This window comes from Catharus ustulatus, chromosome 1 (genome assembly GCF_009819885.2).
Source record: "Catharus ustulatus isolate bCatUst1 chromosome 1, bCatUst1.pri.v2, whole genome shotgun sequence".
Classification (NCBI taxonomy): Eukaryota; Metazoa; Chordata; class Aves; order Passeriformes; family Turdidae; genus Catharus; species Catharus ustulatus.
In genome coordinates this window covers 138162571-138176421 of record NC_046221.1, presented here as the reverse complement: position 1 = coordinate 138176421, position 13851 = coordinate 138162571, and the positions used below count along the sequence as shown (strand labels likewise).

Here is a 13851-nt window from a genome sequence, read left to right as displayed (position 1 = left end):
GACGGCTCCCCCTGCACTTGAGCAAACACAGTTACTGATCACTTAAACAGACAAATGGTGATTTGCACAAAGTAAGTTTTAAAGTGAGGTTATACAACAGAGGAGGAGCAATTTGCACCCATCATTGCCATTCTTCCACACTCAGAAGGGAGAACACTGAAGTCTCCCAAGAAAATCCAAAGAACAGAGAGAAATGCCGAACTGCAACATTTGGCTCCATGCACTCCCTTTCCAGAAGGGGATGAGGGATGCAGTGCTCCAATCACCCATGTCTGGTTAAACGCTTGGTTGGCGTGCTCCAGTACTGTCAAATGGATGCAGCTGATGAGTCAAAGATGGAATTAGCATCCCTGATACAGCAACTCTTTTCCAGCCCAAACCAGTCACCTCCAGGCTTCTCCTTTAATTAAGGTCGGGCCAAGACATGTCAGCAGTCCAGCATCCCCTTCCTGCCAACAGCTCTGCCAATACTTTGGTCACTCACAACCAACTCCTCCCCACTCCCTCTTTTTCACTGCTGTGAGCTGAGTGAGCAGAAGGATTCCTGAGAGTGGGCAAAGGCCCAGAGCCAGCCCAGTTTTTCATCTACCTTTTCTTCTACTCTTGGATCTTGTACTTGCAACATGAGACTGAAGAGCAGTGCCAATGCTAAGTTACCTTTTGTGCCTGATAGCACAAAAGCAGCAGGAGAGAAAGAAAAAAATCAGTCTAACGAGGTTGGACGCACTAGAGACTGCAAAGAAAAAGAGCAAATAAATAACTTAAGGTATAAATTACAATAAAGTGCACTTTAGTTACCCTGTACTGTGCAGTATTGCTCAGAAATATCACCAGTACAAGTTAAAACATCCCACACTGAACAAAAAGCAACATTGCTGGTAGGAAACTGGTAATCATACACCACCACTGTGGTGATAATGGCATGAGAAATTGTACAAGTGACAGGTCAGACAGAATTTAAAAGCCTTCAGTTTGTGTTGCTTTGTTCCTATTTATCTTCTGATAAAAACAGTCTACACCAACACAGACAATAACACAGAACGCTGCCCATCTCTGCAGTACACACTATTTTGCCACTATTGAAAAATAAACCTGTTTTCTCCCCATTTTATTTTGAAGACAAAAGTCCATTAAGACATGTCTTACATCTGCTTTGATTTATCCAGAGGAAAGTCAAAGCACTGATGCTTTAATTGATACATTTACATAGCTACATGGACAATGCCTTATAATTTAATTATTTATTTCCCTTGAAAAGAAAGCAAACTTTTAAATAAAAGCTGTTCTATATTTTAGAGGTCTTCACTACAATAGAAGTTCAGCATAATATGAAACCTTTACTCACAGGTACAGAGCCAGCACTGAACTTCAATTACAGTAATTTCACAATTATAAGCCGCACCATTTTGACTAAAATTTTGGTCTGAACCCAAAAGTGCAGCTTATAATCAGGTGCGGCTTATATACGGACAAAGAATGAAAAGTTGCTGTTTTAGTTTGGAGGACAGGTATCTGCTGAGAAAGGCAGGAACTTCTCTTTGAAATGGAGAATGTAAACCCCTCCCTCCAAATTATTATGATTTTGAAATCAAGGGGCTTTCAGGCAAAGATATGGAAATTAGGAATAACAGTTCTTTTCTAGGGAAATTAAAATAGAAATACAGTACTACAAAGGAACAAACTCCAAACCCTGACAAAGTCAGAGTACAACCTGACACCCTGTCAGGCAGGGTGTTGGTAGCAGTCCCATTAAATGGTGGCTGCATCCTCCTGCAGTGACAGATGTGATTCAGTTGAAGCAGTGCTCCTGTACAAGGTGCAGTTTCCCTCCGGAGGTCCAGTGGTGATGTGGAGAAATCCAGTTTTCCTCTGGAGTCCAGTGGAGAAAGGGGCTCCCTTAGTGTCCCAAAACCTCTGTTTTTATTTTGGTAAGAAATGTTGGGCTCTTCCCCCTGGTTGGAGCAACTTCCAATGGGATGCAGTAATTTTATCAGTCACACAGTGGGACTCAATGGGCCATTAGCAGAAAATGACTGGCTGGAGGAAGGATGGGTTGTGAAAAGATAAAGAACAATGCCCCGCCTGGTTTCAATGGATGGCCCATTAGCAGAATATCTGCCATTGAGATAAGGATCACAGCCCCCACCCTCAACAGATGGTGATAGAATAGATACCTTTTATCACACTCTGTATTGTAACGTGAGGCTTATAATCAGGTGCGGCTCATGTATGGACAAAAAACAAAATGTTGCTGAAACCCAGAAGTGCGGCTTATACTCAGTGCGGCTTATAATAGTGAAATTACTGTAATCACAAAAAGATCCAGCAAATAAAAAGAACTCTTAAGGAAAGTTGACTGACAACTGCAAAATACAGGAGGACACGCCTCTGATAAACTGAACATCTTTTCTGTTAAGCTGAGTACTATATTTACCACCTGGCCTGCAAGGGCTGCTTTTATTCAAAAGCTCTGCAGTAAAATACACGCATGTGTAGAGGATGAAGACTTTATCATTGAAACCTTCTGCAAGAAATTAGGGGAATGAGAAAGACTCACACACTTCCGCAGCAAAATTAGGTCAGGACGCCTTTGAACGGCTCCATTTGAAGGCTGTGCCAGACTTCAGATCAAATACTTTTTAGTGCATTAGACCCAACGGCTTAAGAGATGAACTTCCATACTGCTGATAATTATTACTGGTATTATGCATTGCTGCTTCCCTCTCCACCTGTGGGTAATTATAAATAGCCTAGATTTTCCAGTCCCTGACATATGCCACTTGGTTAATAGCACTTCCAAAAGCTATCCTTTATAACCACAGGTCACATATTTCAGCTATGATAACCACGTAACTCCACGGAGATTGCTAAATCACGGCTTGCCCCACACATGCTCTTATCTCAATGCTCCCTGAATATACAGAGATGGCTCCATGGCATTAGCATCACAGTAATTAACAATGTGAACCTGGTGATTCAAATGTGAACCTGCCTCTGCCCTCCTGTGCCTAGGTACAGCTCTGGACTTTGCAACCAGGGAACATCACTGCCCACGGCTCCATCACCTCCTGCTGGGGCTGGTGCTCTCCTCCATGCCAGCTCTTGCTCTTGATGGCCTTCAGGGCTACCCCCAAATAAAACACAGTCCAGTAGCCAAGCCGGGAGGGCAAAATACAAGGAAATGTATAGATATATATATATATATATATGCACATGTATAGATATCTAAGGCAGTTAATTATACACTCTTCCCTGCTCAGCTTTGCTCTTCACGTCCTGAAGAATGGGCAGTAGAGCCCACCAGTCCCATATCCAGTCATGTTTGTGTAAATTTTCATTTAAAAAAAAAATCAATCTATAACCTATAACGCCTAAACCTCAAAACTGTTTCATCAGGTCATTCAGAATTTTAAGTCTTTAAAAATTCAGATTTTCCTAAGGTTTTTTTAAGCTCTTAAAATTCACAGCTGAATTCACTCTAGCAAGCTTGGTCCTTGGGAGGGTTGTTAAGATACACCAAAACATCCTACTCCAGTTTCCTACTGCTCCTTGTTTTGCTCTCCTGTTAGGTGACACTACTAATTGTACAGCTGCTACAGCTAGCTGCCAGACACTGCTCTAAGGAGGTTTTCCAATTAGATTAGCTGAATTGAATAATGAGAGAGAGAGAGAGAGAGAGAGAGATTAGCTTTTTCTGTACAACTCTAGGAAGCCACAGAGAAATCCCCAAAAATACTCTTGCTAATCCTCCCTTAGGACCCCTCATCTCTGATCACAAATACAGAAATGCCACGTGAGTGACTTCACTACGTGGGAAGTGTGCCAGCTCTGTCTGTACAGCAACAACCTTCATGGCAAGGGATCCCACCCACCTTTTTTTAAGACTGACAGTGTCTGCCAGAAGTTTACTCCTAAGTCCTCGTCAGGCTCCTCAAGTCAAATACATTTACCCATGTAAACCAGAGGAGGCAAGCCTCAGATCTTAGGTTTAACAACAAGAAATCGCAAAGAAGCATCACAGAGACTCCTACCTGTACATCATAGAACCACTACATTTCTTTCCCTAAAGTAAGGGGGGTTTTTGCCATAACCTCAAGCTCCTAAAGCTCCCAAATTCTTTCAGTGGAGACAGAGAAGGTCAAAAGAAAAAACTCAAAAATTAAATACTTTTTGGTACATTAAGTCAGTAGCATCACAAAATAGTCACAAACCCAGAGGACTTCTTTAACTCACAGACAACATTCATGGTTCACAAAAAGTGTACGAAAATCTACATCACTATTAACTTTATGCCACCAGGCAGGAGACCAATTCAAGGTGTCTACCAGAAGAGACCAAGCCACCAGTTTTTGGTTAAATAGGAGAGATATGGTCAAGCAACTTTATTCAAGCACAAAACCAAACCAGCCAAGGTTAGAATAAGCTTTTCAGGCTGTGAATTACCGTAAAAACCAAAACATAAGAAAGGTAATTTCCCTTTTCTAATGCCCCACAGTCGTGAAACAGACAAGAAGTGGCATTTTCACGGCAGCAATATTGTTAAGAATACTGTCTCACACCATTCTGGATCAAATGCTCTGTGTTACCAGGAGCTCAGAAGTTCCTTCCATCAGAGAGCCCCGGTGGCATGGGCACAGAGCTGCCTCTCCACCTAGGCCATTTATTACTGAGCTGAGCCCCACCAATGGCAAAGATCCCCCTTGCAGACACAGCCCTGCTCTTCAGCAGGGCATAGCTGGCTGGGCTAAACAGCACTAGAGAAAAACACCTGCAACAAGCAGTACGACTGGAAACAACGAGTCAACTCATGTTCAAGGCCCTGTCGCCTCCAGCACCTGCACACTTTAAGGAGGTAAGTCTGTTTTAACAGGAGGCCAAGGAACCTACTTTTCTCACCATCAAACCCTGCACAGTCAGACCATCAAGCAATACTGAGATGTCAAAACATTATCCAAACACAAACCATGAGTCTCCATTGTTTAAGGCTGTTAAATAATGTATCTCTCTATAGTCAGCTATCAGACTTGTTCCTTCTCCCAACACCTTCATGCCATTCCTCCCCTCTGCATAGCAATGGGTGCTCCGTGCTGCAGGAAGGACCACAGCTCCTACCAGAAGTGCAAAAACCATCTCCTGGTTTGCCAGAGGGTTTTGTCACTGCCAAATTCTCTAGAAATTTCTGGAGACATCTGTCATGCTTCCATGCAGCAGACAGACATGCCACTGAAATATTTTGGCCAAAAGCCATAAAAAAGCACATTCAGTTGCAACACAGACAGATAATTTCTGCTGAGCCAGGGGTCCATTCAGGTCACAGCAGCTCTAGTGGCACCACCCAGCCTGATCAGGTCAGGTACAGACCTATGCTAACCACTATTCCCAGTTTTTCTCCTTAGACCCAAATTTTTCCAACTCAGTGATGACCGTCCTCTTACCAGGGCTTTTCGGGCAGAGAAAAGGCTGTGCTGGAGAATCAAACCAAAAGCACCTATGGGAGCTATGGAGGATCAATTCACACATATGGGGGAAAATTTATGAAACTCCTGTATCAAATCATAAGTGAAGAAACAAACAAACAAGCAAAAAACAAAAACAAAAAACAACCAAAAAATTAAAAAGAACACCTTTGTTTAAGGCTTTGTTTCTTGGTAAGTAAAGTCAGAGAGGCTGCTCCTTTCACACTAATTCAGGTCAAGAAAATTATTAACATAATTTTTAACATAATTTTGAGAGAAATTTTGTTCTGTTTATTTAACTGGGAAGCATGTTCTGTGGGGTATTTTTTTCCTGACACTTGAAAGACAGACAGCAATATAAAAGAACTAAAATATATGTAAAATAGAGCTCAATAGAGAATGAAATTCTATATAAAACACATAAATACACAAAGTTTCAAAGACCTTTCAAGCTAGAACTGCAACAGCTGGAGAGAGGTCAGTGCTGAATGCTCTGTGGAACACAGTCTTTGTGAACACATAATTTCAGAAGTACCCCAAGAGGTTTCATTTCATGACATTTTAGATGTCACATTTTAAAAAAAATAATCCGCCTTTATGGATGAGAAATAAACAAAGAACACCTGTCTGGAAAATCATAAACAGTTTCACCAAAGACAAGAATTTCGAATATATACATGGCACTTTAGTAACTTTTCCTGCCTATCTCCAGGACTAGCCATTTTTCTTGTTATACCATGGAGAAAGAGATTTGCGAGTTGCAGATGCTACAGATGCTTAAGCTACCAATTATTCTAAAGCAATAATCTTCTAACTTTAGACACTGCCTCAGCAGAGCCAGAGAACTTTACACCTTCTCTCAATGACATTTACACAAGCCTGTAACTAGCACAACCAAATTTCACACATGCTGTTCATGGATGCTCCTTCTTCTTGCTGGACAAATACCTTCCTTCATGCTTGCACTGCCACCACAGGCAAGTACCAAGTGCCTCTGAGCTCCCAAATGGGAGAAGATTCAGTCCTACAGACAGGACAGGACCTGAAGGTTTTGCAATCTCCTTTCCACAACAACTGTCAGAATCTTGCTTCTCAGCAGCATTACCTTATGCACATCCTTGCTGTAGGAATTATACATTGTTATTATTATTTATAGCACTAAGACATACCTATTTTTATTTATGCAATGTCACAAATTTATATTCAATGGAAGCTCAATTTCTTGCTGTCCCAAAGATGGTGTTTTTCCATTACTTTGAACTACCTTCACCTTTTCACTTTGCTTCCCTTGCAGGTTTTCATTTTGAAGGATAAGAATACCACTAGTATCACACCTCAGTGACAATGTATTTGAACACGGAACTGCACTTGAAAAGGATTTGAATGGAAAGGCTTTGTGGATGCCTTCACCTGGTAATGAGTTTAAGTGACACACTGATTCTGGAATCTCTGCATCCAGAGTGAGCACAAACAAACATCATGGGAAAGAAGAATATGTCTCCTGGACATCACTCACCTCTGCAGCCCCAAACATACACCTTGTATTCAAACCCATTTCTAGCCTTCCCCTGCAGACCCCAGTCCAAAAAGCAAACATGACTCGGCTCTTAAAGCCAAAAGATAACAAGTGTTTGGGGTTGGGCTGTGCCCTCCAGGTACTGTGTCCCGCCAGCTACTCCTGCAGATATTGAAGAATCAACACAGATGGAATTAATGCAGCTCAGCCCAGAGAAAGAGGAAAGCTTGCTTCTACTTGTATAATTAATGGAAGGACAGAAGCAGACATCCGAGAAGCAATCCTGTTGAAGGTGGCAGAGGGAAGACCTGGTTAGGTTATTCATTCATGTGGCAGTGAGCAGGATGCAATTTTTGTTCTCTATTGAAACATCCCTGGTCTTGAGGCTACACTGGCCATACTCCCAACTGCTCCCTGGGAAGTACTTCATTTCCCAGGCTATGTTACTTTAGCAGCACTCTTTTCTACAGCTCTGTGAGAGTGAGTTCTCTCAGTCCACACAGATAGTCACACTTCTGAAATACACTTCAAATAACAGGGATGGGTCACTTCACACTGATCTGAAAGGTGACAAGTGACTTCCATTAGTGTAGAAGTACCTCTAGAGAAAATTATGCTTTATTATGGTTAATCAAACAGGAACAAAACATGTCTGCCAACGTAATATTTAAATACTGACAACGTATTCTGGTTGTAAATCACAATGCTGGCTTCTGAATATTTTGGTTCTGTGCCTGTGTATACCACAGGCTATTTAACCTTCCGCAAGTCTCTTTGTCTCCTTACTACTAACAAAAGCAGAATGTATTTATCTTCATGCTCACAACTCAAACACAGCCGAACAGGTTTTTATTTGAACTTCGCCAAATCAACTCACCTTGGGAACAAAACAATTCAGCTCAGAAGGGAGATTTCTGAAGTTGTTTATATATAAACTAAAACCAGTGATTTCAGATGGACCATCCAGCTTAGCCTTTAGTTAAGCACAGCTTATATCTACGACACTCTAATAGCCTATCTATGGACAAAGACAATTTCTGCAGATTCATCACCACCCTATTAGTCATTATTTCACTTTAAATGAAACTCCTGCTTGAGACATTAACAAAAATAATTCGCTCAGCGCAAATGCACTTGTTGCAAATGGCTGTTAAATGCTGCATTTTCTCCTACTGCAATCAGTATTCCAGTACTTCTGAGGATTACATGTATTCTGTATTTCTGCCTAAATCTCTAGCATGCTTTTGAAAGCATCCCCCAGGGCTGAGCTAATCAAGGAAACAACATACATACAGAGAACTGTCATTATTAGAGGGTCAAACACTAATGCAGTCTGTACTCAAGAGATTGCAAATTATACTTCAATGTGAGCAGGAGAAATCACGTTCCCAAATCACTGAATAGTGTCATGTAACCTATGAATAAAATTACTAGTCCTGGAAACATTATAGATAGCAATTTATTACCATCTTGTAAGCATGAACTGAAGATAACCAAACAACAAGCTGTTCACAGAACAGCCTCCAGTAATTCTCGCATGCTTCCCACAACACTGACTGCAAAGTGACTTGAATGTGGACCAAATCACTTGCTCATGACTTGTGCATCCTCTCACAAATGCAGAAGCACAGAGGGCATCTTTATGACTCAGATTCAAGTAGAGTCTTATATGAGCCCTCAAATAAGCTTGCCCATCTCAAACACAACATTTATGTTAAAAATCATAGTCTGTCATAGCTATTCAGAAGACAAAAGAGCACTTCTCCATAACTAGACAAGAGCTCTTTGTTCAGCCGTTGAGCCTTACTAAAGCCTGAAATTCTTTGCCATAAGCAAGATGTTTAAATTGCTCAATGGCAAAAGTCAATTTGGTGAGAAAATGTAATTAATAAATGCCATCCATATGCCTCTGCTTGACATTTTATAAAGATAACTCTCCATAAAGAGCAGTGCAAATGGAGAGCTCTGCAAATGACTGGCTCCTCTGTAGGTTCTTCTCCAAGCTCAGGAAGCCCTGCCAAAATGCCACATTCCCCACCAAGGATGGCAGGTAGCACTCCATCATCCACCCCTCACCCCCAGAGGAATTAGATCATGGCTGTGTGTATGACAAGTGACTTCTCATAACCTGCACCTCTACTAGTCAAGAACTTAGGCTTTTATTTTGTCATCCTGAGATTACACTTAATTTAGGACCACAGAAACTTAGATTCAAAATCTCCAAGCAAATTCCAGACTTACTCCACACTCTCCAAAGTCCACCATCTTTACTCCATTAGCTGCAGTAACTGTCTCAAACCTACCACAGAGGTGTTATCTGCCCAAGAACCACAATCCCAGCACCCAACTTCAAACCATAAGATATTTGTCCCGACTTGTTCCTGAAGATGATGCTCTCATCTACTTCCTTGATAAGGATCTAGGAAAAAATGCAGAGAAAACATCTTTGCACTTTAGGCCTCAATACTAAGTCAGTTCTAATGTGGACCTCAGGGCTAAGATATTAAAAAGAGGAACTTCAGTGTTTGATCTTGGGTCAAGATTTATCTGTTCTTTAATTTTTCAACGATAATCTAAACTAAGAGGGAAATCCATTTCCAGAAAGTGGCTCCTGAGAACATCCATCTAAGGGGTGGCTGTAGTGCCCAAGACTGGTGGCAACCCAGAGCTTCCCAGAATTTCCAGTGCGTGGAGGTGCAGGCAGCTGTTGGATGGCCGAATCCAGAACTTCAGATAGAGCAAAGGAAGCAGCCATGGCAGATTCCAGGTGTTGCCAAACCACAAAAAGCAATGGATGAATATTTATTAATTCTACAGTGAGAAGAAAAAGTACATGGGAACTGGAGGTGAGCAGAAATAAAACTGAAAAGACTTCCTCTTTTCTTTGGAACTTATTTGATAAAGCAGATTTAACCCATATAAACACATATAAATCTAAATACCAACTATCTCTTCAGCCCTTCTTTTCCTGTAATTACAATCTCTGAAGTCTAACTGCCTTTTTTAAAAAAACATCCTTCCTCTCCAACACACTATCAATTTTCCAAATTCCAAAACCAAAGTAACCATTAGAAACAAACGTAGGAAAATTACAGCATCATGCTTCTCAAATATTAAATACTTCTGAAAAATATACCAAATATTACCCTTGGACATCTTTCAATGATTATGCCAACAACTCAGCAGTCAGATGGTTACACAAGAAACCAAAAGACCACTCGGGTGATGCCCCAATGCTGTTTCACTGAAAGTCCCAAATCCAGCCCCACACGCACTGTGCTGATGGTGTGAAACAGTCTCCAGACTCCAGAAGCTTCCCTGGGAGAGATGGACTTAACCTTCTGTGAGGAGAACACCACTGTAACACTGCAGTATGCAGCACAATCTGCTAGCCTGCAAAGTTCCTCAGTGTGCACTTGGGCACGCAGAGAGGATCAGGCTGTCACACAAGCTCTGGAAAACCATTCGTCCCACTGCTGCAAACTAGAACGAAACGGAAAGGTTTATCAGCCTCTTCCGAATGGGACCTGACAACTACAGCTGGATACTTGGCACTGCTCTCTGCTGCTATTAAAATCAGCAAAAGTTGGCTCCCAGCATCATCAGGACTGGGCTCAAGGGTTCAATCTTTTAAAAGGCGCATCAGGCCTCTCACTCACTGAGTTTTCCTTTTCTTTCCAGCAGTTTCATGTCAGTGTCCTTCCCTCTCTTATAAGCAAACCAAGAAACTTTCAAGGTAGCTAGAAAGCATATTTTTTGCCATTCACCCAATCTGGGTGAATCCCCCAAGTCCTTCCAGACCCACATAGGTTACCATACCCCACTATAATCTGATGTCTCACTGCACACTGCACTGATGGCAGCACACCACTCTGCAAGCCCCAGCTGCAATCCACCAGCCCTGGTGTGGGCGATGCTTGCCACCATGTGCAGGCTGGCACCAACAGGTTGGGCTCCTGTCACCCTCTCCATCACAGCCCCATCCTGAAGCAGCTGCTCCCCCGGGGGAGCTGGCACGGCACAGCACAGCACAGCTGCAGTGTGACAGCCCACGGCACACAGAGCACGCACCCAGCACCCACAAAGCGGCAGGTCTCACTTCCAGGACATTCCCAACACAGCACTAAAATCTCCTTGGCACACCCCAATAAAAGTGCTTGTTGGTTATGTGGAGCAAATAGAGGGAACTCATTGCTTTAAAAAACAAAATCTGCTGCATCTTCCCCCTCCTCTGCTCAAAAGAATCATGGATAATTTACTTCATCAAAAACGAGATTTTTATCTTACGGTTTTGCCTGAATAATGATAATAAATAGCAGAATCTAAAAACGTGAAGAAATTTAGAGCTAAATCCATTTGACAGCAGTCTGGAGAGCCGGGAGAGTTTTTTAAGCATCCATATAGAATTCCTCTTATGACAAGGACAGATTTCTGCAGAGAAGACAGATTTGGCATCTGTCTTTTCCCAGAGACTGGTCTACAAAATGCTATCTTAAGGGACCATGCAGCTGCTGCCAGGCACAGTTTAAGGAAAAAGAAGGGAGGTGAAAGAAAAGGAGAAAGACCAACCTCCTTTTACTTTTCCAGTCCCTGAACTTTCTGGCAGCAGTAAGGGCGCTGCAGCAGAGCCAGGCAGGCTCCCCCCACCTCGCTCTCCCCACTGCCCCCTGAATCACACCGTGCCAGATACGCCCGAAAACCCACCTCACACTGCCACAGTGTGTTCATCCTACGGCAAAAACCCATCAAACTTAATACTTTACTAATTACTGTGGCAGTTTAATAGCTGCTCCACCAGAGAGCTTCGCACTAACAGCGTTTCTATAAAATTACAGTATATTGTACCTCATTAGCCAAGGGTGTTTCTACAGCACAGTTATAGTTAGCGGAAACAAGGGTCAGCGTTCTACCCAACCCTCTTTTAATCAGTCCTTAAGAAAAGTGTTTTGCAATTTTATCCTTAGAAATCCGTAATGATGAGCCAAATTTCATGAAGGCTCTGACTTGGCTAATTTACACAACAGCTAGAGAACTTCAAAAATTAACCCAAGCTAGTGACATTATTTAGTTCAGTGAAGCGGCTCATTTTAATTGGATTAAATCGTCATGGGGTTTCTTTTTTAATTTCATATTGACACCTCAATGTGTAATTTCCTAATATTTGCCCAAACACTGCATCGGTGTCATTTGCACACCCCTTCCATCAAGACAGTCTCAGACCTACAGATGGAAAAGACCAAAACCCTCTGGCCGGTCCTCGCCGGCTCCTGCCACGAAAGGGTGGGAGCGTTCGCCAGAGAGAGGCTTTCCCAGAGGTACAAATCCCGGCAACAGAGCTAATTGCATTAAGCACAGGGCCCGGTTAGCGAATACACTGGTGGCGCGGAAAAAGTGTAAACAGCAGCATTATCCCGAGCCCCGCGCGGCCAGCCCGAGGGGAAGGGCCGGCCGGGCCGGCGGCAGGCTCGGCACCGGGGGCTGTCCCGTGGATCGTGCAGGGAACGCTCCCGCCTCACCCCCGCCAAGCCGGGCAGGCGGCGATGTCCTCGGGCACGGACCGGCCCGACGGCTCCCGGCGCTGGCCCGGGATGGCTGCAAGCCCCGCTCCCGGACCCAGCCCCGCGCCGCGGCCCCTCGGGCGCCCCGCGGCCGCCGGGCAGCCGCCCCTCCTCCGGAGAGGCACCGGGGGGGCTCCGGGGCCGGCTGGAGGCTCGGTCCTTGCGGCAAACTTCGGCCGAGGTGCGCTGGAGGGCGGCAGGGTGCTCCGCTCCGGCAGGGTGGTCCTCTCGGCTTCGTGGGGGTTTTTTGTTGGCTTGCTTGTTTGGGTTTTTCTTTAGTGGGGAGGGTGTCTCTTTCTGTCTCTTTTCCTGGCGGGTGGGACGGAACGGTGCCTGCTGTCTGCAGACCGCCCAACTATCAACAGATGCCCCCCGAGCCAGCCCTGTGCCCCGCGGACAGCGATGCCACGGGGCAGGGCTCGGGCGGCGCGCCCCGCGCTCGACTGCCGGAGCCGAGCCCGCCCTCGTCCCGTCCGTCCCGTCCCGCGGCGCTGCCGCCGCCCCCTCCCCTCTGCCCCGGCACTCACCGGCTGCCCGGAGGCGCAGGCCACGAAGCTGACGGTGAGCGCCAGCCACACGCCCCGCATTATTCCCGCGGAGCCGGCGCAGCGGCCGCCGGGGGCCGGGCACAAAGGAGAAACCGGGGGCCGGCGGCGCTCGGCAGCGCCCGAGGGCGCGGGGCAGGGCCGGTGGCGCCCCGGGTCCGGCCCGCCGCGCTCCTTGCGCGGGCTCGGCGCTGCGCTCCGGCGGGCCCGGTGCTTGGGGCGCGCGGGCTGCAGGCTGCGCTGCCGGCTCCGCCGCCCTCCCTCCGCCCCGAGTGCGCGGCGGCGGCGCCGCGGCTCCCAGTTAAACCCCGCAGAAATTCCTGCAGGATTACAACACAGATTGGCAGCTCCCCCAGCCAGTGGAAAGAAGCAGCGCGCCGCCACCGCCGGCTCTCGCCCCTCGCAAATTCAAGCAAGTTTCCCCCCCTCCCTCCTCCTCCGCCTCCTCCGCCTTGATCTCCCCTCTCTCGTCCTCCCCCCCAGTGGAAAACATGAGCAGCGCCGCGGACGGACTGAGAGCAGGCTGGCCCCGAATAAAACCGGGGACGTGGAAAGGCTCCCCCTTGGCAGCAGGAACGCGGCCGCGCGTTCTCAGCAGCGCTGTGCTGCCGGGCTCGCACCGCCGCTCCGCGCCACCCTCCCCGGCGAGCCGCGGTGCCAGCTCCGAGTGCCGGGGAAAAGCAAAATGGAGGGGTCAAAAATCACGGGAAGAGGGGCTACCCCGAAAATGCCAGCTCATCGTGAATCCCCACTTAGCTTTTTCCCTCTGAATTAAT

The 13851-nt window shown here is 45.5% G+C and overlaps 1 protein-coding gene across 1 annotated transcript in view; it reads right to left on the bottom strand.

The window, feature by feature from the left end:
• The window catches only part of SDC2 (syndecan 2), a 58664-nt gene extending 45348 nt beyond the window's left edge, over positions 1 to 13316 (bottom strand). The window contains exon 1 of the mRNA XM_033068907.2: positions 13058 to 13316. Coding sequence (XP_032924798.1) covers positions 13058 to 13117 — 60 coding nt within the window. The 5' untranslated portion in view covers positions 13118 to 13316. The remainder of the gene's footprint in view (positions 1 to 13057) is intronic.
• Between the last annotated feature and the right edge of the window lie 535 nt (positions 13317 to 13851).